Source organism: Fusarium tjaetaba (genome assembly GCF_013396195.1).
Source record: "Fusarium tjaetaba strain NRRL 66243 chromosome Unknown NRRL66243_c0000198, whole genome shotgun sequence".
Lineage (NCBI taxonomy): Eukaryota > Fungi > Ascomycota > Sordariomycetes > Hypocreales > Nectriaceae > Fusarium > Fusarium tjaetaba.
Genome location: NW_023501394.1, coordinates 156,095 through 182,341, shown reverse-complemented (window position 1 = coordinate 182,341; position 26,247 = coordinate 156,095). Strand labels below are relative to the sequence as shown.

General features: G+C 49.6%; 4 protein-coding genes across 4 annotated transcripts; 1 reads left to right on the top strand and 3 right to left on the bottom strand.

Moving 5' to 3' along the window:
* Window positions 1–536: 536 nt before the first annotated feature.
* Window positions 537–2,126, bottom strand: FTJAE_8956 (finger AZF1; the record flags this gene model as incomplete). Its single annotated transcript, XM_037355827.1, has 3 exons — window positions 537–1,028; window positions 1,081–1,308; window positions 1,356–2,126. The coding sequence occupies 3 exons, from the start codon at window positions 2,124–2,126 to the stop codon at window positions 537–539; spliced, it is 1,491 nt and encodes a 496-aa protein (XP_037204008.1).
* Window positions 2,127–18,909: 16,783 nt separating this feature from the next.
* On the bottom strand, window positions 18,910–20,805 carry FTJAE_8955 (FAD carrier FLX1; the record flags this gene model as incomplete). Its single annotated transcript, XM_037355826.1, has 6 exons — window positions 18,910–19,709; window positions 19,772–19,882; window positions 20,464–20,529; window positions 20,591–20,619; window positions 20,674–20,720; window positions 20,779–20,805. 6 exons carry the CDS (start codon window positions 20,803–20,805, stop codon window positions 18,910–18,912), a joined length of 1,080 nt encoding a protein of 359 aa, XP_037204007.1.
* Window positions 20,806–21,258: 453 nt separating this feature from the next.
* Window positions 21,259–22,386, top strand: FTJAE_8954 (spliceosome-associated 49; the record flags this gene model as incomplete). Its single annotated transcript, XM_037355825.1, has 1 exon — window positions 21,259–22,386. The coding sequence occupies one exon, from the start codon at window positions 21,259–21,261 to the stop codon at window positions 22,384–22,386; it is 1,128 nt and encodes a 375-aa protein (XP_037204006.1).
* A 309-nt stretch (window positions 22,387–22,695) lies between these two features.
* Window positions 22,696–26,104, bottom strand: FTJAE_8953 (CYC8-general repressor of transcription; the record flags this gene model as incomplete). The annotated part of the gene is made up of 5 exons (XM_037355824.1): window positions 22,696–23,531; window positions 23,579–23,694; window positions 23,749–24,303; window positions 24,353–24,468; window positions 24,521–26,104. 5 exons carry the CDS (start codon window positions 26,102–26,104, stop codon window positions 22,696–22,698), a joined length of 3,207 nt encoding a protein of 1,068 aa, XP_037204005.1.
* Window positions 26,105–26,247: the final 143 nt, after the last annotated feature.

Below are 26,247 nucleotides of genomic sequence, written 5' to 3'. Positions count from 1 at the left end.
TGAAGCCAGTGCGTACACTCGCGTATCAAAAACCACAAAGCAAAAATGAAGAACTGATGAGGCGAAACAAACAAGAAAAGGACAAGACCTCTCTGGCGGATGAAACCGCCTTTTCCAAGACCGCCGTAAATCATGAACCAAGCCACCCGCTCCCGTACATCCTCTTACAAAGACCGCCAATTAATAAAATGATAAGCCAAGCTGTCCTTAAATGAAGGAAACCGGAGAGGCTTCTGCAGGGCTTGATGTAATTGGTATCAAAATAGCAAAAAGAGAAAAGGGCGAACCCCCTGCAACATTGTGTTCAGACAACCACCCAAAGAAAATCAACCGCTTCGTTATGGCCTCTAAAAGAGTCCGATTTTTCAACTCCTTTTAAAACACCCGCTTCTGCAAATTCTGCTTTTTTTCTCTCGAAAATGAAACCGCTGTTATGCCTCCCGTATGGTAGTACTGTTGTAAATTTTGTGAAATGAGATGCGTGACGCTGCCAAGTCAAATCCAAGTTGTGCGGGCATGATGCGAACGATGACTTCTCAGTACATGCGCCCATGGTAGCCCATCTCGCGCGTGCCACCGGTCTCATATAGCATGCCGTTGTTGTTCGGTGGCTGAAGGTGGTGATGACCGTGCATGTCATAAACTTCATAGCCACCATTGTGAGTCTGGCGAGACATGTGGTTGATAGGAGCAGGCTGACCTCGAGTCACACTGTAGGAAGCGAGGCTGCCCGATACAGGGAGTCCGTGAGGAGTCACTGGTGTTGAGGCAATTTGAGGAAGAGGATATTGGGGCACAGCTGTCATAGTGTTGGCAGGAGGAGACTGGGATGCCTTGGACTTGCGGTCAGCAACCGTGCGGGCTTTTCCTCTTCCCTTGATGCCCTTATTGCTGTTCTTGTAGTGTGTGGCGAAGTATTCGAAAAGCTCGCGATCGGCTTCGGTGACTTCCTCACCCGAGGCAATGATTTTGGCGAACTTCATTGTAAGCTTCTTGAGTGTCTTCTTGTGGAAGTTGTTTTGGTGTGTCTAACAACTAGTTAGAAAATCATGTATTTCATCAGGGATCATCAACACATACCTTCATGTTTCCGAGTTGTGAGAATGTCTTGTTACAATCGTCGAGAATGCAAACAAAGGGCTTGAGGCCTTGGTGAGTCTGTAGGTGGGCACGAAGATTGCCGCGTTGAGCAAAGTGGCGATCACACTTGTCGCAAGCAAAGGGGCGTTCGCCAGTGTGACGACGTCTGTGAGTCTTGAGGTTGCCAAGTTGAGAGAAGGTCAGGTCGCAGCCAGGAAAGTCACAGTTCTAAAGGAGTTAGTTAAAAATCATGGGCCATGGAAGTTCTCACTCACATATGGCTTAATGCCAGTGTGTGTCCTGCGATGAATGTCGAGATGGGTCTTTTGGGTGAAACTCTTCTGGCAGTTGGGGCCATCACAGCGATATCTCTTTCGAGCTGTCTTGTTGTCCACGGGACCTGGAGTTCCTTGACTTTCAAAGCTTGCTTCGGAGACAGGAGACATTCCAGGAGTGAGGGGCTGCTGCACTGTATTGACTTGCAGGTCTGCCTTGCGTTGTATGGCTTTCATCAGCTCATCAACTTCAGTTTCGAAGTTGATCTGGTCACCAGGGTTGAGAGTTTCGTTGGAGGTGATGGTCTTTGAGCACATAGATGGGTTGGTGCCCGAGGATCTGACAGTCGAGGCTTGCGAATCGCTCCGTGCCGGGGAAGGTGCTTGTTCGGCATATGTGTACTTCAGCTCCCGTGAATAAGAGGGAATTCGGCCGTGGTCGTTATCATGTCCCATAGGTCGGCGATCATTGTATTCTATTTTGAAAGGCGTTGAGTGGTGGGGAGGCGTAGGCGGGCCTTGATATCCTCCAAATTGGTAAGGATTGGGAGCCTGGTAGTGAGGTGCCGTGAGACTGTTCACTGGACCTGAACTGTACGGTGGCTGAACCATATAAGGTGCCATGACAGGTCGCTGGAGAGGACCAGTAGTGGTGGCTCGAGAGTCAAAGGGAATCATGTGTGGAGATTCCATCATGGTGTAGTCACCAGGAAGTTGTTGCGACCAGCGCCCCCAGTTGGGAGCGTCTGAAGATTGTGCTGCAAGGGCCATTTGCCAGTTCAGATCAGTCCTGCTCTCAAAGCAAGACTGATAGTTTATGTTGTTTGGACTGATTCAAACGGAGCAAGTCGAGAAAGACTTGGTGTTGGTTGAGATGATCAAGAAGGGCCGGAGCAGAGTGTATGAAGACGACAAGAGGGACCTGAACTATAATAGAAGGATAGATATGATGTAGAAAGAAGCGATTGTATAAAGATATCAGGTCCCAGGTATAGTTCTTTGTGAGACAGACTTGACTAGATGGCAGAGAAATTCAGAGGAAAAGACCCAAGTATATATCCTCTGGCTTCAGAAGATAAGTTGATGTGCGACAAGGGTCAAAATATGTTGGAGCCAATAGAACGGTAAAGGTCGGAGATCCTCTTCAAGGCGGGTCTACCAGTCTAGCACTCTATGTGACCAGGCCCTGGGATTGTAACAGAAGGTAGCCCGGGTCTCGTCATAAGCTGGCCTGCGTCGTAGAGCGAGAACTTCAAACCCCTCCCCACGCGCGGGCATGGGCATGGGCTGGGGGTGGGTGGTCGATCTAGTCAGGGCGCCGCAAAGCCTGAGTGAGGATGGGGTTTCTGGGTCGAAAAGATGATCAAACGGAGGGGTGAGGAACAAGAGCTTGCTTTTGGGAGATGGACAAAACGAATCCATGTCTAGCCCCTCTATCTAGACTGGACCCCAAGCAGTTGTCTCTATCATTTTGATATCTGAACCAGCCAGGTTCAAAGCCACAGTTGAGACATTAGTAGTGAGTAACAGCAAGGGGAAACAGACCCCCGGGAATTTCCATGGGAGAGAGCTGAGTTGATCTCTCTCTTTTCTCAATGCTAAATCGATCTCACTTGGCTCCATCGATTTGGGCGGCCGCCAGGTCGATGAAAGTAGAATAGGGATTGACCCTGAGCGTTTGATGTTCTCCCTTCAGAGTCTTTACTTGAGGATGAGCTCAAGTTGTCCTCCAAGCCTGAAGCCACGATTGATGTTCAACTCAGCCAACTTGAAGCCTGTATAATACAGTCGTCTTCTTCATCTTGAAGACTTGATGTCAAGTTTAAAGACGTCGTGGGTGTGGCATTGGGATGCGGGATCTTGACAAGGGTCTTTTTGCGCTAAAAAGGACGCCGCTCCTGGGGGAGGGCTTGGAGTTTGGACAAGGGGTGGAGGGGTGTTCATGGGCGTGTGTTGAGGAACAACCATGACTGAATTACTCCAAGGGATATCCCTGAACCCCGGGACATAATCTCGAATTTTTCATCCTCTCCATCAAGGCCTCGCCCAGCCGGACGCCGCCGGTGTAGTGTTTGAGCTTCAGCGCGATACCCGGCTGCTGGAGCCGGTTGCTAGCATCGGCAGACATCAGTTACTGTTGCTGATGGATTCTAGGATCTGTTTAGAGCTGTGACTGAGCTTGTGAGATTCTTCAGTCTAACAATTCTGGCGATGTTGACTCTGACGTTCAGCAGCTGCAATGATTTGCTTCCGAGTTGAGCTACGATGCAGTTAAATCTGGTCAACCTCTCGAATACAACGTTCAGGAAACTGCTCAGAGTCTCGAGTTGCATCCACTCCAAGTTCATATTACAGGATCCGCAAGGCGGCTCCGTGTCTTCGAGCTGTGTTCTTCTTTCAGCGGCACAATGTGACGGCGGCTCCCGCTGCCAACAGGGCCTGCTGATTTGAATTGGTAATGCGGGCCCATTAATTCTGTTGCCCATCGTGAAGCGGTAAATTGAGGTTTTACTCGGGACCGTTTTGCAATCTCTCGGCCGTTGAGCTCTGCCCTACGTCCTAGAGACTCCAGTCAGGTGAGGTGTGCAATTTTGTGCTATGCGGAGTTGTTCCGGGCGTGGAAAGAGACATCAACGAGTGCTGCTGCAGCTGTTTATGGTAAGGCTGGCCAACATCGAGTCCCTTGCGTATATCATACATGCCTACGTCGCACTATCACCTGTCGATGATGATGATGATGATGAATTACCATTCGGTAGATTCCATCATCGTCATGAGGCGTCGTCTCCTCTACTCTTTAGAGAGTATCAAGGCGGGACGGCATGTGAAGCGCCTCTTCTGAGCACGTACAGTAGTGGCGCTGGATCAGTTGGCATAGATGGTTCCTGGAGACAAATGCGAACACAACGGTCAAACGTTCGGAGCAGCTTTGGCTCCGCCAGACTAACGTTAGCACTTCAGAGGCGTGATGCTAGGGTAGCCGTTGTAAGACAATTGGGTCGAAACAGGACACAGTTGTTGACTGTTGATATGAGCTTGAGTTGTGGGACCTGGATACTTACAACTACCTAGGTAGTTCGTTACCAGAGATAGTGTTCTCTCTCTCCTTACCCTGATAAGTTGTACATTGACGCTTCTGTTCATTCCTGCTCTTATGGTGAAGGCTACGTGTTTGCCGCTTCTTCCAGGGCATTGCACTACCCTAGATACATTTTGCTATGAATATGAGATGAAAGAAAGTTGTTAACGACCAATGGTAGAGGAAGTTGTCGTTTGTTGTCACTAACGTCTGTTCTCATCACTCGTTCTCTAATAAGCCAGGTCAGGTGCCGGCAATCAAACAGAGGCCCCAAATCCCGGGACAGCCGCTGTTAATCCCTTCATGGGGTTTGATGATCCAGTTCAGCATCACAAATATATGCAAAAAAAAAAAGGCCGGTGCCTATGGTGCAACGCAGGAATACATTGTTTTTCCCCAATCCTCTACTCTGGGGTTATTGGGTCTGTCTTCCGTACTGCGCACTCTACCAACCCACAATAAGAGGTATGCTTTATTTGAAGCGCCCTTCAAGCCAGGAACTGCATGCACGGCAGTTATTCTCCTATTTCATGTCCGGGCAATACCCGGCAGCGGTGCACCCTTTTCCATAAAATACAGGGAACAGCACAGGCCAACTGTAATCTGGATGATTATGTGTCCGTACCTTTCTTTGTTTGTATCTTATTATTCAACGTCTAGCCACGAAATACAAGCGGCATTCAGCACAGGAGATTTCTCACTCAAGGAACAGACAAATTGTGTGAATGCTTCTCTCTAGTTTACCAGGGTGCAATATGCTCGCTTGATTCCTGTGATTTCAGGACCAGTAGCGAATCTAGAGCTAAAAGGCCGTGCGTCCAGGGTTGTTGTGTTGCGTTTGCACACATTCATTGCGTACAAGCCAGGATGATGCTTCTTTCTTTTGTTCAATCACAACTCCGGAAGGTCGTTTCTCACTCACCATGATGCGAGCCAATCGAAAGAACACCTCGAAACATTCAGCATGTTGCCCACCAGTTCACTTGTTAATGTGCTACGTAATGCCTCAGTCGCGGGGGTTTCTCATTATCAATGAGCACGTGCACACGGAAAGATTGTACAGTGCCCTTTCGCATTGACCTTCACCCTAGACAGTTTTGAAATGCCATCGCGTAGCCCAAACTTGGGTTGGCACCGGCCCGTTGTCCATCTCATCTTGTTGGTAAGAAAACACAGTATCACCAACAATCACAGGCTTAGGACAAACCAAGGACCCCACATGTTGTGCTACGGAGTACAGTTCTACTTGATCACGATGATCTGAGTTTCACAGCAGCGATCGTGTAGGTACTCCAACCTTAATTCTCTCCCTCCTGGCCTTGGGTTAGTACTGTGAAGCCCAACGAGAGTCTCAGAGTCACGAAACAGCATCTAACACTAAACTCCAACATGCTGGTAATGCCTGGTCAAAGCGTCTCAGCCTTTCAGCATTATCGAAATCACGAGACACAATCATGACAGTTATGAATGGTCATCCATATTAGCTCATAACGGTGTCCCTTAACGGAACGGTGTTGTTTTCTCGGCCGATGAGAAAACAGGGACATCAAGTCTAAGCGGACACCCCTGTCCTTCTCGCAAGGCCATTGGAGGGGGGTGTATGGCCTGAATCTATTTCGAGATAAAGCCACCCTCTGAGGTCACGGAATAGAATATGATATATCATTTCACCACGACTCCTGAATGGACCATTGATGGACTTGGATCTCGCTGCATCAAAATCTCGATTTTCCGGCCTTGGACTCTGGAAGGGCTGAAGAATCTCGCAAAGCAACAGTAGAAGGGGAAAAAGTAGCGCAGAACTGAGCCATCGGGTTATCATGGCCTCCCCAATATGGACATTAGAATCCTAGTGAACTGCGCTTGAGTGAGGCACGGCACCCAGGTCAATCGTGGGGGTTGTTACATTCACCTTGGTTAGCGATCGTTGCTTTCACAACAAGACAAAAGTTGGTAGCTCCAACATCGTGAGCCATTTCGTTTGCCATGACGGCGGGGCAGCACAACAGGTCATGTGCAGTCGCTATCTCATCGAGTTGGTAGCCTTCCTGTAGGCCAATCCGATCTGGTTTGTGGTTTTTGAAAAGACAATTGATAGTGAGCTGTAATAGGCACAACTCACACACTCGATTCCTCTGTACTTAACGCCTGGTAATACACTATGTAGACCTTAGTTAGCTATTTGGCTGTCGGATTTGTCTTGTTTGATACCTGCCATAAGGGAGTCGAGTGGTGATGATACCCAGTGAGTTACTATTGCCATATCTGGGGAAGCTTGAGAGGAAGAGCCTGTGAAAGTTGAAAGCAACCAGGGTCCAAGCAAGGATGTTGTACGAAGGGATGGTCAGGAGTCAGGAACAGTTACAACACAGCAGGGGCAATAACACTGCGCTACGCAGGCGCCGTCCATCTCTGACTACCGCGAGCCCTTCAACAAGTTCCTAATAGTTAGTCGATTGACATATCACATCGGTACCGTCAATATTGCCTCAGATGCGCTAACTAGACTTATTGCTGCCCAGGCATAAGTTGTAACGCAATTCGAGACCAATGTTCGCTGGCAACTCCCGGCACCCGGTCCTTGCACTAAGGTACCTGTAAATTCTTACCTTCTTATCCTGGCCCTTGAGGTTCTAACATTAGATGTTTGCTCAAAACAAGAGCGCGGCTGTGCGGCGACAAGCCGCACCGCCCTTGTTCATGCTTATTGAGGCTTGCCATTGGGCGCATCATGATCCTAGCCAATGGCTTTGGGGAGCTCCCAGAGCTCTGGGAACATCGGAGATCCTTTCGCTGATTGGCTGTTTCATGTGGACTGAACACGGCAGATCGTCTTAGATCAACGTCTGACGATGATGGTTCTCTCAACTTTCACGATCAAGACTGAGCCGGACCAAAAAGAGAAAGTGCGGTTTTCGAGATTTTCCCTTCTCGCTAAAGGCTGTTCAAGTGCGGAACTGCATTTGAAAGCCCATAAGGCAGACAGCGAGAGGAAGAATGAGGACACGCTGGGTGCCAGACAGGGGTTATCATTGCCAGGGGTCTATGGACTCCAGTTCAGGGCAGTTCTGGGGACCTGGGGCCGGCAATACACGGCGGGGGCCGTCCTCCGCACCAGAGACCGGCCGGTGAACCCACCCCGAACCGACTTTTCTCACTTTCTTACTCTGCAGACGCCGTGTTATCCCCGTTATCGTTACAGTGGATGTCAAAATCTACAAATCATTCGATCTACAGGTTCTAGACGACTCATCGGGTTCTCTTGATGGTATACGGATACTCTTGTTGGCTTCATGGAGTGAATCCTTGTCAGGAAAGGCATGAATTTGACGAAATTTAGCGAAGCCACCGTGGTTTGTTTTTAGAACTGTAGCCATATTATAAACAACGGATGAACTTTTGCTTCATAATTCTCATATGGCCATGCTTCTTGTTTTTTGGTGAAGCATGAGGGCTGTCATCCACTTAATCATGATGGAAATGACCGGTCATGGAGCATGTGAGCATGAAGGAGGGATAAGGAGAAGACCGAAAATACTTCAGCCCTAACAATCCAGGACTGACGAAGCGGGACGATGAATTTCATCTCAGATGACAAGACGGGGCAGCACTGTCCAGAATGCGGGTATCCGTCTTGCTCAAGGACAGGCAGCTCAGCGAGCAGATTGACGAAGTCCTACTTCATCCTCGATACGTTCCCGTCGTTTGCGAAATCATCATCGAAGCCGCCTCGGACTGTGAAGAGGACGGTCTGGCCAATAGAAGCCCTTTGCCCGCAACTCAACGTTTCCTTGCGGGATCACGCCCCATGAAAAGACCCTTGCTGCCAAGATCTAGGGACACCCACACCCGCCATGTTTGCATGAAACTCAATAGCATGCAATAAATACACCTGCAGCTGACTGCGAGAAACAGGTCAAGTCTGCATGTAATTCTTGCAGCGTTGTACCCTTGCTCTTTCCAACGACCGAGCCTCACGCAGCTCTTGAAGTACATATGCACATTCGGGATGTGCATAATGAACAGGATCGTCTCATCGAGCTTCATCAGTTATCAGGTTCCAGCTTTTCGAAAACGCTCATCTCAGCCCAGTTTAGAATCTTCTATTCCCTTTCTTTCTCTTACAATCCTAAGCCCTGTTTTCTCTTCAAGTCATGGTGCGTCTATGCATGCAGGAGTGATGCTAATCCGATACCGTCGAAGCCCCGGCCCTGCGGTCCTCGAGATCTGGCACTAATATTCAGCCATCTCCTCGAATGCAGGAACGTAACACATACAGAGTATGAATAGATACTACTGCAGAAACTTTACCTAGTGGCAAGCTGCTCATGTCAATATGTTCTGCTCAAGGCTCGAAGTCTTTCCACAGGCTGTTGTATACTTTGAATCTGGTGATTGTATTATCAGGCTTGCCAAGTGGAATCGTACGTAGGCAGTCAAAGATCCAGAATAGCCTCAGAAGCGACCAGGCTGAAATGCTGATGTTTACGATTCGACGACTTGTGCTGGCCATGGTGTGGAAGTAAACCAAAGTCTTGACAAGGGACCGACCCACCACATCGGAACGTTTGAGGGTGCAGTCGCAGTCAAACCCATAACTCGTGTGTGACTTGAACAGTAAGTGTCAGGCCAGAAACACGGCGAAGGTCACCAAGGATGACTCCAGTAACTTTTGCGAGCTAACAAAGATAGGAGTGGGTTAATTGGGGATTGTGTTGTACCATAATCCTTGTTCACTGTTTCTGTTTCGTTCTCCCTCTTCTTCCATCTTCTCTTTTGGCGCATAGCTCTTCTAGCTCTGTGTCAACTAAGGTTAGTGTGGATTGTTCAAAAAATGACAGCGCGAAAACTTCTGTAGCTGACTTTCATTTCCGTAATCAAAACCAGTTAACAGATCAGGGCAATGCTCTTCAACGCAGACTTCAAACAGCGCCCAAGATGTTTGCATGAGCATGCACAAACGTCTAAGAACCAGCCCGCAGATGCTCCGTGCTTTATTCCCTGACCTTGATGTTTATTTCTCGGTAAGCACAATACTACATTACGACAAATCCTACGTGAGCATTCAAAAATAAGAAATGAACAACTGATAGCAGAAGCTTGGCCTGAAGTTGATGGGGAGCGTGAGTCCGGGAAGTTTTCGGTTTCGGGACCGTACTGGGAGACCGGAGGATCGGAGCACAGGCGGAAGCTTGATACGGCAGATCGGGGGAGATATTCAAGGCTCAGAATTGGTGCATCGCCGCTTGCGGTTGCTCCCGGAACAGAGGGAGCCGTAGCTACTAAGGTAATTCCTCGCAGGGCTTTATGCGCTTGGTGCGCAGTGCGCTACGATTGTGTTGCTGTTTTGGTCGCTGCGAGACTGTTGTGGTGGTCCTCTCTGTGTACGAGCAGGGTGCGTTGTTTGCCCACAGCGTTGTTCTTAGCTCTCTTTGCTCGCAAGCCTTGACAGCGGGACGGCGGCTCGGCCTTTAGCTGCTACCAGCTGTCGGGGACTGCCGCTGGCTGGCCAGCTGTCTCCACGATAGGGGTATATTTAGTAGGATCTCTCATTGAGTCCAGAGGAGGTCATTGCGCAACACATCCCACCATGGTGCCGGGTCCCGCTAACAGGGCCTCGGGGGGGAAAATTAAACGAGACTGGCTTACACCAAAATCCACCGATCTACCACCAAATCCAGTCTCGTTTTTTATTTCCCCCCTAGCAGGGGTCCCTGGCTAAGCGGCGTCTAGCCATGGCGATCTTCAACATGGCTCTGAGCAACTCAACTTCAGACTCAAACCAATGCTTTTGAGTGCCTCACCGGGATCACCAGCCAAAGTCAGATAGGTAGTGGAGTTTGTCACTGACAGGCTCATTGAGCTGCAGAGAAGATTAAAAGCGCTTCCAGCTGAGATAATGAATCTGAAGGTCAGAATCTGGCACCGGCGAGTAATAGTTGCTGCCCAGTTCCTGTTAACGTTGCTGTTCCTCAAGCTAATAAAAAATCGGGTTTTAGTATGATTATTAGACTGAAGCTACGGATTACCGAGAAGGGCAAATTTGGAAAACGGCGTGCCAAAGAAGCGCGGGGGAAACGGGAGAGTCACACGGACTCAGCCTAAGGGGAGCTCAATTAATTAGGGCACCTGCTAAGGCTGCAGTGGCTGTCCAACATCCTGGACGTTGCAGCTGTTGGTTTGGCACACCAACGTCAGTGCACATTGTCAGTCGAGAAAGCAAAGCAATAAGGCGCATCGGCTACACTAGATGCCGAGTATTATTAAGACAGCAGGCAAATCCCCAGTGACGATCCTGAACCACGCAATTCCCCTCACTTTCGTCATTGTCCAGCTAACAAATATGCAAATTGCCTTACTCTTTCGCCCTGCTGTGACCTTATAACAAGAGTTACGCAATGATCCTGCATCAGCCCCTGCTTGGTTCAGTCCAAGCAGCTGGATTCTTGCGACCTGTCACTTCTGGCGAATCTCAGATCCTCGGTCAGCAATTCCAAGATAGGCACCGCGCCAATGTAACCCCGCGCCAATTGGCCAGGTTGGCGATGGAGCGGGCTCCCAGGTGATCGATTTGAGCTTGGGCCGGGATGACAATCGGGTCGCTCACCCAGCTTCTCAAGGGCCAAGGTCGCAGCGGTACCTTGCAGGACGTACTGTATGTAACAGAAATGCTGGGCATCCCCACCATGACGCTTGCCATGAAAACCTGTTGTAGGGTATGAATACCACAGTCTGTATTATCACAATCAGGTAAGGGAGATGGTTACTCTGTATCCGTACTGAGGGTTGCGATCTTTGTAACGGCGCAGGATCTGGTTTCGAGAGATTCTGCAAGGGAGATTGACGTGGGAGTTTCAGACCAAGGGAGCCGGCTTGATTACCGCTTGGCCCGTAGTCAGTAGTGCATACTACGCGAGAGTGTATTTGATAGTCATAATGAAAGCTCTATAGTCCGCCATGAACCTTATTTGCGACAGCGCAAAGACGTATTGATTGTTGCCCCCTGCTGGCCCATCATATACGCCATAGGCATTGCATTGTGATCTCCATGAACCCCTATCATCGCCTTACCGCAGAGCATGCTCTGACTCCTTATTCCTAGTCTTAAGTCAGGGTATGTACCCAAACCGATACCGCAATCCATGCTGTGACTGGTATCAGCCCTAGTTGATCTATCACTTGTTATCCACAGATGATTTAGACCAACTACCCGCCTCATTTACCAACAATCCCTTACAGCCCTCGAAATGGCTTTAGTCCTTTCAAGACACCTGGACACCGCCTGCTCCTGATACGAGCTGTCCTCACCGTAAAGAGACTCTGGGTAGCGACCCACAGGACTGGGTCCAGAGATTAGCCTTGATGAGATCCTCGGGCAAAGTAAATCAATACCACGTCGTATCTGCCCAAAGAGACGCGTTGTAACGCTGGTTCCTCGAAGAGTATCAGCTTGCGAGCTGGACACCCGCGCGTTGTAACAGTAGCAACGATATCTTCGGGGCCCTGCATTATCTGATCCTGTCTTCACATCTGGCAGATCTTTGTTTCCCTCCCCTGCCCTGGAGCCTGGAGTTTAGGTTGTCATGTTTGATCGCCAAAATTCGCAAGCATCACCCCTAATAAGTATGACGCCGCCGGTGAGGCCGGCTCGATCTGGCACTTAAACCTTTTCTTTTGTAAAAGATGAAGCTCGAAATCGACCCTTTTTTGGCGCTCGCGGGAAGAGCCTTTATTAGGGAAACGGGCGGCTAAAGCTGGGGCCGTTCCCGCGCGTGCTTTTGCTTTTTATCAGGCATGAATCAGAAATGGCCAAAGTAGCGAGAACAACTGACTACGAACCTACCGTTGAATGATGGATATGATGCATAAAATAGTTGCTCGCCTACACGGTGACCAGATAGGACGAGCTGAAATTTGTCGGTCAACGTTTTTAGCACGAATGTATGGATCACTGCCACTTATGCTTGTCACAGAATCTGTATTGAAACGGCACAGCGTGGGATGAATTCAATTGGGCTGTGGCGGGCGCGCACGGTTTTGCGCCTCGCTCATACACATGGCCAACAAGTTGCCTGTGCAGTAGAAACAAAGACAAGGGCAAGGCCTGCTGCAATAGAATGGCTGAAGTGTCGTCTGTAGCTGAAAATGACATCCCAGGGCGTCTCGATAGATTGGATAAGCTGCCTTTTGGTGTTGCGCACCTGTCCTAAGTCCTTGGCAGAAGGAAAATCCCCAAAACACCAACGTCATTTGTGAGTCGGTATTCCGACTGGATGATTTTTCAATAGACCATCTCCCTGAATAGGTTGAACTCTATCCTGCGGCACAGTAAAAGTGTAAGCTATCGATTGGATCATAGGGACAGATGATTCGCATCTATTACTCGGATCGTGATCCGCGGCCTTGGTTCTTGCAATGGGCCTCTTGTCTCAGGAGAGACTCATTCCTAGTGATTAGCACCTCAATATATGGTTCTTCATCATTCGCGGAATAAGATCCCTCATGTATTACTAGCATGAACATGGAGGGATAGACACTGTTATTCTGGTTCGAGCCGCACGATCAAATTGTGTTGCAGATTTAAGACACGGGACTATCGAAGATATGGAATGTATTAGGATAAAAAAGCAAGCAAGATCATGATCGTTCGGCAGATGTCTTTCCAGCCAGACGGATTCTCTGAGTCTGAGCGCGCAACAACTCAAGTCAAAACCCGCGCCTTCTGGGCCGGGACGGGATTTACGTTTTTGGTACTCTCTTTTGGGCGATATTTTGACACACAGACATTGATTGACAACAGGGCATGCATGGGTCTTACACGAATTCAATGGAGGGCCTATGGGATATCTTCCCCTGCTGCCCTGTAAAGGGGACCCATTAAGAGGAGTCTGAAGGCGTCTCAGTAATGAGCACTGAGCCATGAGCTACGGACAACGGTTCGTCCCTTCCGGAGTGTGCACGGCGCACATTGAGAAAGAGACTCAGTGATCCCCACCTGCTGTTTTGTCTCTGCTCCAACATGATCTGAGGTGAGGACGAAAAAACAGGTCGGTGCTTTGCTGTAAGGCAGTTGCCACAAACCAGACTGTCGGGAGAAGAAGCAAGATCGATCGCATCAGAAGCTCAGACTGCCAAGCTACCTAAGTAAGGTAAGGTAAGGTACGACTGCAACAACCAACAGCAGGCACATCGCGGCCCGTGGATTTGGTTGTCACGCACCACAAAGATTAAAATGCGCGAGATATGATGAATTACATCTACCGGACCTCACATTTTCCCTAATGCGCAAAGTATTACGTCTGCATTATCTCTTCATCTCATCAGCCGGCCATCGAGCCCCCCTTTGAGCGGAGAATCAGAGTCAGCCGCAGCGCAACAGAGAGGGCGCCACAGGCCACCTACTGTAGGTGAGAGATGATATATCTGATTTTGTTAAGGGCACAGTTGCAGATGACGACTCCATCTGGTACCTTGCTAAGCCATCTAGGGTATTCCTTAACGAGCTGAGGGGCCGGATTCGTGAACGATCCTGGTCATCTTATGCTCTCGTCGTGCCGCAGCCTCAGTTTGAACTGAACGCGTCTGAATTCAATAGACATTCCTGGAAGCTAGGGTAACCACCCAAGGATCGATGCCATGGATCTCTCCAGCCCCCCGTCACTGTTGCTGCAAGATCTCATCTCTTCCCCTGTTGAGCAGCATACAAAGCAACATCGCAAACAATCAGCGCAACTCCAAGTGCCCCGCAGAGGATCAGTCGACGATCATAGGCCACTGCCCACCACAAAATCGCAAGCAATGCCACAAACAATCATGACGAGATGACGAGTCGACATTTCAATTTACAGCCACTGTAACTGAATCGCCAAAAGAAACCCCTAGCCAAACGCTTGTGATGGTGGTGAGGTGTAGCCACTACACGTGCTCATCACGCAAGCAATCAATCAATCGATCAATCAATCGATCAATTCAACGGCAGTCAACGCCAGACATGTCTTTCGATTGACGCACAGCATATCCCGTCAAACGGAAGAAACCCTAACCTTGCGTTTTTTCCTAACCTACACCACCATACGTACATATACATACAAATGCAAGATTCTGAGTCGAATCGCGATGCAGCGAACTCATAACCCTAGTGCTGGTTAAAGTGCCCCTAAGGATTTCCAGAGACCAATGGCATCAATGCATTCTCTTCTCGTCTCTTTTCTCTTCAGCTCTCCAATCCTGTTAGAGGAAGCCCAACTCCAACTAGGGGAGGGGACCCGGTTCGTCAACCCAACCCCTCCTCGCGACTAAAGCCGCTGGTAGATTACTCAACCCTACCTGCTCCGACCTGCTGAGGTCGATCATTTATCACATTTCAGCGATGAATTCTTTTGGGTTCTTGGGAGGGGGTGTCAATGCCAAATCAAGATCAACCAGGTCAGGGACTTCAACTGACGCCACAGGTGAGTGGAAAAAAGCATCTGGGTTCTAACATACTGAGATCGTGGCTTAATGCGCCTCTTTGCCCTTTCCCGATCCCGACGGTTTCCCCAGCGCCTCGGTATCGATAACACCAGAGCCAATTGTTTCAAGACAACATCGTAAAGTAGTCTCAAGCCTTACTTCGCCATTGTAAACTTCATGATGTTCAGCAGGGCGAATGCTAAAAGCAGGGCGACGAGGCGAAAGTTTAGCCTCACATACAGTGGCGATATTCTTACATGACCCAGTGGTCTGGGATACTGCCAGGAGAAAGATGTCTGAACACAACATCGAGCATGTACGACAGCGACGTGCAGTATGTCTTGCCCTCTGATGAGTACTCACTTTCCACTTCCACGGATCTTGTGCTATCCGGGCGAACCAGAACACAAGGCCGCCGTTTGCCAGAGCCCTAGATCCCTCCAAGATCCATCCCGGGCGGGTGTCGCTATGATTTGTGATATACGACGAGAAAAGCCCAGGCGAAGGCACCTCGAGTCGTTATTCGTGTATGAATCTCCGAAGGGAGTGCCCGAAATCTATCGGTGCCCTCTTGTTTGAGTCCGACGTTCTCCTCCTGTTTCGGGGTTCAGCTTAATCTGCATCGAAATGATGCAAGATAGGAGGTTCCAATAGTCATTTGTTGTGGCTAGAACTCCCCGACGCAAGGGACAGAACGCCATTGGGTCCGAAAATGGCTTTGTGCAGGCTGTATAACTTGCTTTCAGAGACAACAAAGAATGTCGTACAGGAAACGTCGTTGTTTTCCCCTTCTCGAGGTGATCACGCATGTACGATCTTTCCTCGCGGTCATCGTTTTGCGCCAAGGTTATTGCAAACTCGCCTGTGATTACTTTTTTCTTCGGTCCCGAGGGTGCGTGGTCGACATTCGTGGCTAAACGCCAAAAGGATAGGGATGTCATGACTCCTATCGTGACGTTTCATGAGTAAACATTTTCAGCTGGCTGTAATTAACCTGCATGCAAGATTCGATCTTGGAGGCTCTGGTTGGAGCTTGTGGGAGACGTCGTGCGGAGCCAACCAGGGTCTGAACAGGTGTCGAGGTGACATCGCGTTTACCAAGAAGAGGGTCCTCCCCACGAAACTTGAGTTCCAGCCTTCGCCTCTACAACACTTTTGCAGCTGGACAAGCCTTCGCAAAGCTCACGACTCGATATGCCTGTGTCATTATTCACATGGTCCCGGGGCCCGATCTCCAAGCGCCCTGGTCGCGATCACCATCTTGTTGAATCAGAGATCCTAGTCTTGGCACGATGCCTTCAACCAACAAACTGTCCTATGCACTACCTCGGGGGACTGATGGTCGCCAGGTGATGACATTTTGGATCACTTCAAAACGCATAAGCAAATAAGGCCGCGTCAGATCTCGGACAGACCGGGAAATAATAGGGGACAAGAGCAAGCGTTCTGTCAACCCAAGCATTCGGGATCGGGGGGTCAAGCGATCAACCGAGGAGGGCCTGTCGACGAGCACTTCGGCTCGTCCCGTACTGAATTCGCAAGTTCTGCCGTTTATGGAACGGTATCACTTCCTGTTTTAGTCCCAGACTCCGATGACAGTTGTGTTATGGAATTTGGCAGTTATTCTCGGACATGGAGAATTCTCGAGATGCAACTTCACCCTCCTCTTCTAATAAACGAGGACACGATACGACGCAATCCTGAAAATCTTACTATATGGAGTGTCTCGATAATGGAGGACCCCTTGATTCATTACCTGTCACAATCGGCTATGGCATCACGCGGCCAGTATATGTCTGCTTTTATGCCTCTTGGGGTAAGAACTGCGAAACTACCATGCGATCAGAGGCATTTCTTGACCGTTTCAGCGCCTATCGTCGCATTTGCCGAGGGTTATTCGTGACAGGAAACTGACAGAGTCAAGATAAATCGGCAGTAAACTACATGGCCGTTGGTTTACCTTGAACTGCGCAGTGAACTCCGATTTGCGCGTTTTTTACGCACACCGTATTGTCATATTTTGAACAAAAATACTGTCATGATATGGGGCCGCATCAGATCCTGAGACTCATGTACTTACTGTCCGCATGGAAGATCGCAAGAAAGTTCTTGCCATGTGAATCGACTGCCGCCCGATCACTCACATGTCATATCAGAGCTACGCCTGTTCAAACGCAGGCGTCTCACGCCCACAAGAGTCACCCCGGCTGCAGAACATGATAATCACGCTTCTGTGCTTCACCAAAACAATATTGAATGGGCTACTGGAGCGGGCATGGCTTATGAGGATGGCCAGGCATCGAAGAAACGAGTTGGATAATCTCTCATATCACTTTGTCATATCTGCATCTTTAATTTGCGACTGATGACTCGCGGTGGTTGTCAGCTGTCAAGTTCGACGTTGCACTCTCACTTGTGGCCATGTATTCTCAGCAGTGAATGGAAGGACGATGTATCTCATCTGTGCGCCTGTACGAATCGACTGATTTTGCGGTCTCAGGGGCCAGGTTTGAAAGGATGCGCTTCCCCGTGCGAAAGGTTTTCAACAAACCATGGAGAGGGGTTTTGAAATGGAAATTTGTCTTGTTTCTTTGGCCCAAAAAATTTCGTTTCCATGGTTGGCGTGATGTGATGTCTTTGCAGCTGATGGCGGCTGCGGAGAAGCTCGGGAAGGCTCAGGCAATCTGTGGTGTGACTGTGACTGGATATCGGGATTTCGAGGGTTCAATCGACTTTCGGCCAGATCTTGACACTGAATCCATATACGCAAGTTTCAGGGACCGGAACAGAGTCTGTTTGATTGGATGTGATATCCGGGGTATCTGGAATGAGTTCCAGTAGATGTTTGTGATATGCGTGTGGTTTTGATGATTACGGGTGGATGTATCGTATCAGTCCATGAGCTGATGGTCAGGACATGACATAGAGGTAGCTCAGCAGGATGGCAGACAAAGTTACTTGTATGCAGTGGGCTAATTTGTTACCTTTTTTCATGTTATAAACATCTTGTTGCCGTGGCTCATGAGGTATGTATCATCGCACTCAAAGTTCGTCACTTCGCGGTATAGGGTATGCTTGACTCAACTGATGCGCAACACTCGGACATTGTATTGTAACAGTGATGATTGTTGTACATATGATAGGCTAAATGTAAGGTTGTTCGTGGTATTTCTGGTTTTCTGGGCTGACTTATATCGTAGTTGTGATGTTTTGTGAGTATGAATCATGTTCGCCAACAGCGCCAACTCTTGCCTCTGGTTACAAATGGAGGCTTGTACGAACCCAAAGCAAGATGATCGATTGATGAAACAAGTTTACCTCGCGCTGAAGCTGCCAACTATGACAACCCTATTGCTGCAAGTGTTTCACTGCGCCATATCTCGAGCTCACGAGGTAAATTAAAGAGAAAGAACTCAGCCAACATGTGGGAGTATTGTGTCTGAATCACGGCCAGTAATTAGTATAAAAGCTGTTGCTCTCACAGGTGAGGGAACTCAACCTGGAAAGAAAGAAAAAACAAAGCTCGGAGATACTGTCAGGGACAAGCTGAAAATCAACATCTTCAAGTTGCCGACCTCTTATGATAATGTGTATCCTGAAGTGCACCAAGTACGACTGTATATAATGCCAGCGAGCTATAAGTGGCACTGAGCAACTCCAGGAATGTCTTGAGTATAGCCTGGGTATCAAATGCGAGACCACTAATGAGTATTTCACCGAGTATGTCTCAGCCGATCAGTGCGAAGTGTGTGAGATGCGCAGGATCGAGGCCGAGGCGGCAGCTGCGGCAGAGGAGGAGGCAAAGAAGGCAAATGCGACTAAAGCAGCGATAGTAATGTGCGTGGGTTAAATCAACGGGTTTCCGCCATATACTGTGCAATGAAGTGACGAGTATCCTGGACTGTATACCTCTTGAAATGTGCTCTTCACTCCTCATATTTCCTAGATGCCATCTATATCTAAACTGTAACCGTGATAACGTGAACCCCCAACGCCATGCTACCTTAGTAGTCAGATTACACCTCAAGCCCACTGGGGAAGATAGTACTTGACATTTTCATACACCAAGAACGTCACCCATGTTGCGGGCATCACCCTAATAACGCCCGGTACCATACCACGATAGAACCCTCTGAGTCCATCCTCAGTCCATATTCTTACAACAACACCCCTGATACCCCGACCGAATCGCTCGTCGGCTTGGTAGTTCTGGAGTCTACTCCGGAGTACTTGGTACGGATATGTGACAGCACCAGCGACGAATTTGGACAGACTCGACAACCCAACTGTAGCCTCAGTGGTCATATGCTCCCTTTCGATGCCATGCTTCTCTCGACGCCGCGCGTGGTACCACTTCTTTGCGGGCTCGTATACTGCAAACTGCACAGCGCCGTGTGATACACCTATTAGGGAGATACCTAAGCCACGGTAGAAGCCCCGGATGCCCTCAGTCTGCAGTATGGACCGGGCGCCCGCCAACATAGAAGGATATGCACCATGAGAGCCTCGATCAGAGGATACCATGCGTACTTTGAGGACCCATATAGGGTTGGTCAACGTAGTCGTTGCTGCGCCTGCCAAAGCGCTAGCGATGAAGTAATCGCCTCCAGAGGGACGTCCTCCAAGCCGACCCTGCCACGTAGCGAGAGCGCGCTCGAAGCGTGACTTGAAAAAGAAGAAAGAGGCCCAACTAGAGGCATTTCCGACAAGATTAGGCGTGAGACCGCGGTAGAGAGAGGCGACAGGGTGAGGACTGGCTGTCAAGGCACGAAGAATGGACATGGTTGTTGGACGCACAGCATCGGGGGCTGCGCTACGATAGACTAAATTACATTGTCAGACACTGAGATTGTGCGATAGAGGGGTAAAATTCAATCAGCCATACTCTGCATGCGAGTCTTGACGACATCGAGAGGATGAACAGTCAAAGTTGCGACTGTACCAGCACTGAGACCAGCGATGGACTCGATGGTCGCGGGAGAGAGTCCCGCATGGTCTGAATCGGGCATAAAGGAAGATTAGATAATTCTATAAGCCGGATATCATGTTTCACGAGGGTAAAGAGAATAGAAGAGCGCCATGAGGTACCTAGAGTGGTTGTTGAAAAAAGTTCAAGGGCGCTGAAAGAATGATTTCGATATAATATTTCTGCGGATCTCAAAGCTACGGAAGCTCGGCCGAGGCTTCGACGTCACCAGAACAATTATTGCGTCTTCTGCCGCATTAAACCGAAACTCACACAATCAAATATCATGGAACGGGTATTTTTGTGACAAGATTTAATTATGAGTGGTATACCCTTATTCTGGGCGTCATAGCGTTGCAAGATGATACATGGTGATTTTTCACACTCATTCGTACAGTCGACCCCTCCTCCCAAGCATATCTGCGGTCGTCGTCAAATTCTACCACGCCGTGTCCTAACGCCATGAATGCTGGTGGTAGTTGTCCCTTTCTCCCTTGAAAAACATCTCCACATGATAATGTACACTGTTATGTTTTGTATAGTCGTAACACTGCTCCCTGTTTAGGAGAGGGGAGAGAGAAGGCTAGATGAAGTCAATTAGCATTGCGTACGTATGCGGTTCGTAGGGATCAATGCATACCGGATGACTGAAGGTCGGGGCTCGCTTCGGGTGTAGCCTGAGATATATAATTAGTATTGTCGTTTCGATCGCACATCGCTATTCGAGCTTGTTCGTACCGAGATAGAGAATCAGAGGAAGATAGCCACTGTAGCACGAATCAGTTAACGCCCAGCTATAAAACCAAATGTTGATGACATACTAGTGGATGGCGACGCGCGAAACGTCAATGAGCTTGGCAATGCGCTCCTGTGCTAATCGTTAGCGAAGCTGTGATAGATAGATACATCTCCAAGCTATGTCATACCTTGGATTCCTCGGAAAGGGCAAACATCTTGATTGGATTCAAGGAAGTGTAGTTGAGGGACTTGAGAAAGTTACACAACAAAACGATGCGGCTCAACCGGATGTTTCAAGGCTCGAGACTGAGAATCTATAAACCGCAGTCGTTTCTGGCGTTGGCGTTGACGTTGACGTCTTCCCAAAAAATTCGGAGAGGTCCTGCCGGGAGCTGGAAATTCCACCTCCGAGTCGCCGACATGTGGGCGGAAGAACCTCGGTCGACGCCACACTTCCACCTGCACCTTGTGTGGCTTACGCGACAAGGCTACCTTATACATCCCAACCATCAGCCAAAATTTCTAGAAGCTCCATGTAAAGTTGATAACTTAAGGCAGTTGTTCACCTTATCATCACGGTAGCACAATTTCTGGTCAATTCTTCGCCCTCTTACCTTGTCAAGGTATTCGTACTGTTAGAGACCAAGGTCTCTTCAAAATCTGTCATCATGGCGCAAAATAGGCATTGGTACAGCTCTTTCATCTTATGGCAACGCGACAGCAAAGCTAACTATCTTCTCAGGGAACAAGACAAGGAGGCGACGGTCTACATCGGCAACATCGACGAGCGCGCAACATCCGCGATGGTATACGAGATCATGCTTCAGATGGGCCCCATCCACAACATCCACATGCCTCGCGATCGTGTTACCCAGACACATCAGGGCTTCGGCTTCGTCGAGTTTCGCACACCCACAGACGCTGAATATGCCGCCAATGTCATGAACGGCATCAAACTGTATGGAAAGAGCTTGCGCGTCAACAAGGCTAGCGCAGACAAGCAGCGTGCCGCCGAGGTTGGCGCCGAGCTATTCATCGGAAACCTCGATCCCATGGTTGACGAGAAGATCCTCTACGACACCTTCAGTCGCTTCGGTCCACTACTCAGTGCGCCAAAGGTCGCAAGGGAGGAGTCTGGCGCGAGCAAGGGCTTTGGTTTTATCAGTTTTGCCGACTTTGAGAGCAGCGATGCTGCGATCGCGAACCTGCATGGACAGTACATCTTAAGTAAGGAGGTTTCGGTCCAGTATGCTTTCAAGAAGGACGGAAAGGGAGAGCGACACGGTGACGAGGCTGAACGTGAGCTTGCTGCTCAAGCAAAGAAACGGAACATCGTCCCAGAAGCACAGCCTGTGCCCCAGGCGTTTCTACAACCACCGCCTGTTGCAGCTGCGCCTCCAGCAGGTTTCGATCCTTCACTTATGGGAAGAATGCCCCCCGTCGGCGCACCTCCACAGGGTATCCCCGGTGGGTTTGCACCTCCCGGCCGAGGTCCGTCGCCATATAATGCTGGAGTTCCACCCCCCGGAGCTCCTCCAAGAGGCTCCGTTCCTTTACCACCAGCTCCCTCAGGGTTGCCTGCGCGGCCTCCACAATCACAGGCTGGATACACCAACCCAGCCGATTTCCACCCAGGCAGTTTCAGACCACCCTCCGGGTCTCCGGCGCAGGGCTTTCCAGTTGCTCCTCCGCCCGGATTCCCTGCTCCTCAAGGAGCCCCCGGTGCTGCTGGTGCTCCTCCCCCTGGGTTTATGCCCCCTCCAGGCTTCCAACCACCCCCTGGATTCCGTCGGTGATCTACTGTCTTGGCAAAAGTCACAATGCATCTGCTGAATGGAGGTGCTTCTAATAAGCTCAGGACTCAATCGAGTTCAGAATGCCGTTATCACGGCCAAAAGCACGACTTTATGTCGCATCTAATTACCACTTTCTGCCCACAAACAGCTAAGACCAATGACATGTATGGTCAGGTATCGTACAGATCTCCACAACCCCCGAGTCTGATATACAATCATGAAATAATTTCTCTTCTTAAAACCTGCGGGAGAACTCCTTGCCATAAACGCCAGTCCTGTGAGCTCTACTTAACCAGGTTATGCTCTCATTCAGAAACTTCCTGCAAATGCATCTTGGGCTTCCCTCGTCGCCCTCGTCCATTCTTGCGCTGCTTCTTCTTCCTTGCCTTGTACTTCATAAGAGTGAGCAAGCATACCGTCTGCGACGCTCTGCCACAAGACATTGCCACTGCGATGAGCCTGCTTGGCTGCCGCTAGGGCACTTTTCAGGGCTTGATCGCCAACGACGTTCTCGAATAAGCGGCTGCGCATGATAGCAAGTGTGACGGCTGCGCCCAGTAAATTCTTAGTGGATTTGGAACCGGCCATCGCAGACTGTATGTGCTGCTTTTGTTGATTGAGCTGCTGAGGTGGTTCGGTGCTGATAGCTGCCATAACGTTATGCCAAGCAGTCCGTAGGTCGACATTGTGGTGGCTCAGGCACAACGGCCTTAGTTCTTCGATCAGATCAAGTGTAGCTCGATCGTCCCGGTGTGAAGGATGCTGCATAATCCAAAGCCTGTTCAAACCAGCTAGCATGGCTAACTCGCGATGTGCGGCTTTGACACCAGTTCCGCGCTGGTTTAGGTCAAAGTCAGGCTTTTGGAAAGTGTTCATAGCAGCATCCAGTTCTCCTGTGCCTTGGTCAAACACTCCCGATAGGTAGATAGCCAGCAAACGCAGGATGCCCTGTGTAGACGGAGTCATAATATCCTGAAGCTTCACGATGTACTGCTTTACCAGGTCCCATCGACATTGACTAGCTGCGTATAGGCCAAGTAAGATAGTAAGGTAGCAGTGAGCTTCCAGCCGCCACTCACGCTGCGCAATGGCATCTTGTAACGAGATGGACGGCCCATATCTATACCCGGCTGTCACTTTGTCCCCTAGTACATATCAGTAAAATATCTGGGCGATAAGCAATGCAACTCACAAGTATCCAGGACGTGCGCGCCTTCTTTTAAGAAATCGACTGTCTGTCGACTTTGTCGACCTTGGGGACCATTTGTGCTGGGCTTGTGCATATTCACGAGGCCTGTCAAAGTGAGCCTGACGACATGTTAGCGAGTTTGGTAAAATGTGTGAAGGGTGGTGGTAACTCACACAAGGGAATTCAACTCGACTTTGGTCATGAATGACATGACTAGAAAATCTTGTTGAACACCCTCACCGCTTCGAATGATGCCCGCTGTGTCACTACTAATAGTATGACCAGTAGAAGGTTGCTTCTTGACCGGAATGAGAAAGTCGGACTTGGTGTTATGCCAGTCGGTGCAGGCATCCATGCGATCTTGAAGCATTTTCAGCTTATCATGCATCAATTCCATGCCAGAGTGATTGATAGTGCAGACAAGATCCAGAAGTAGCGTCAGGATATCGAGTTGCATGATATGAATAGATGGTTCACACTGATACTTCGCTACTTGAGCAATACAAGCCTGGACTTTTTCAAAGTTGCCATCTTTGGAAGCCTTGAGAAGTGCCAGACCTTCAAGAATGAAGGCAAACACACTCAGGGCATCGTCGCCGCGAGAACTAGCTGTAACTTGAATAGAGCGAATGTTCTCCAGTGCACTGGCGTCAGCTGTTTGACCAAGCTCCATGTAAAATGAAGCCTTCAATAGTCTGAAAGCATAAACCCATTGGATGTGTTTGTAGCTGTGAAACAAGTCAATAGATGCCGGACTCGAGTTGCTACGGAACTTACGTTTCACAGTCAGCGATTTGACGATCAGCCGCATTCAAAGCTGCTTTGTGATTTCGCTGGAACAGGAGCTTCAACCTGATATAATCCATGCAATATTTGAGATCGGCCAGGCCATTCTACCAAAGTCAATCAGCTATGCAGTACGAGGGTAAGTCTACCGTCGCTTACCTTTCCGCAAAGAGAGATGCCTTTTGTGACGGCCGTCTCAGCTTCCATAGGGTTCTCTGTCTCTTCTAATACTACTGTGGCGTATCTCAACCGCATCTTTGCTTCTTGGCGCGGAGACAGTCTATTACTTTGCAAACACGCCTCTAGACACGCCAGGCCTGTCGAGATCAATTTCTGATACTCGTCTATCCGCGTGGCATTCAGTGACATCGCAACATCATGTACAGAACCACGGGCCTTATCGAAGCACTCTTCGGCCACTGCCACCATGAGATGAACAGTGTCAAGGGGCCTACTTTTTGGCGTGCTTGCGGGTGATTTCTTGGTAATACTCGGAGAGCGAGCATTGATCGCTGGTGAGTTGACCACGGATGAGAGAGGGCTCGGTTTTGCCCGGGGAGTGGCGATTTGAGGTTGTGTCTGCGCGTGTTGGTGATGAGATGCCTGCACTTTTGGCTGAGGAGGCGGAAGAGGCTGAGTTTGTGGGCTGCTCAGCATAATGTCCATAGGCTTGACAGTGCCTGATTCGTACTGCGCGTCCCAGTTCGCTGTCTTCCCCGTGTGAGATGTAGGAACGCCTTGTGTCTGATCCATGGTTACTGATGGAAGCGATGGCATTTTTTGGATGTCTTGCAGATTCACATAGACCATCTGCTCCGGTTCTTGCTGCGCAACTGGCTGTTGCTGAGTTGGTTCCGGGACAGGCTGTGCAACTATCTCCGATGCGGGCTCATCTACATCTATTATTATAGCTTCCTGCGCAGGTTGTCGATTTGTCTGTTGCTGGTGTTTGGACGGGTCCTGGCGTGGCTGCTGGTTCTGTTTTACTTGTCGAGCCTGTGGCTGAGCCGGCGAGGCTACCTGCTTTGGTGCAGGTTGCGGTGATGGCTGAGGAGCCGTCACCTGAGGTTGCTGCTGATAGTGCGCGTGCTGCTGTTGCTGCTGGTATTGTTGCTGTGGCGTATGCTGCTGCGAATACTGCTGGTGTTGAGACCGTTGTTGCGGCGTCTGGGGGAGTGAATATCCTTGATTTTGGGGTATCGAAGAAGGTATTTGCTGCGGTGAAGGGACGTGGCTAGACTGCCTTCTCGGTTGAACGTGTTGTTGAGGCGACGCGACGTGCTGCTGGTACATATGCTGCTGTTGCTGTTGCTGTTGCTGTTGCTGTTGCTGTTGATGATGATGCGGTTGCTGATATTGCTGCTGGTACAGCATGTTCTGCCCACCCGGAGATTGCTGCTGCTGCTGCCAAACATTCGCTGGAGGCGTATATTGCGCGGCAGCTGGTTGCATCTGGTGTCCCCCATACGCTTGTCCGGTTGTATCGTATCCCTGGAAAGTCGTTTGCATGCCCCCGAACTGCGCCATCTGCTGCTGCTGAAGGTACGTTTGTTGTTGCTGTTGCTGCTGCTGGCCTTGCTGTTGAGGCATCGAATAGAACTGCTGCTGTTGAGGGTTCGTATACTGCTGGTAACCACCAGGCATATAAGATGAAGGCGGATTCATGCCGGGCACTGGCAGCGGTTGCTGTGAGCCTTGTTGGCTCTGGCCCTGGCCCTGGCCATGGAAAGGCCTGTAGTTCATGGCCTCTCCTTAATCGCTGTATTCCTCTTTCTCGGTATCGATTTCAGCATTCGATCTGTCGTTTCGTCGCGGTGCGCAGACCAACGCGATTGCGCTTCATGGTCCGTCTTGGTCCGTGGGTGCGTTTGCCATTCACGGACGGG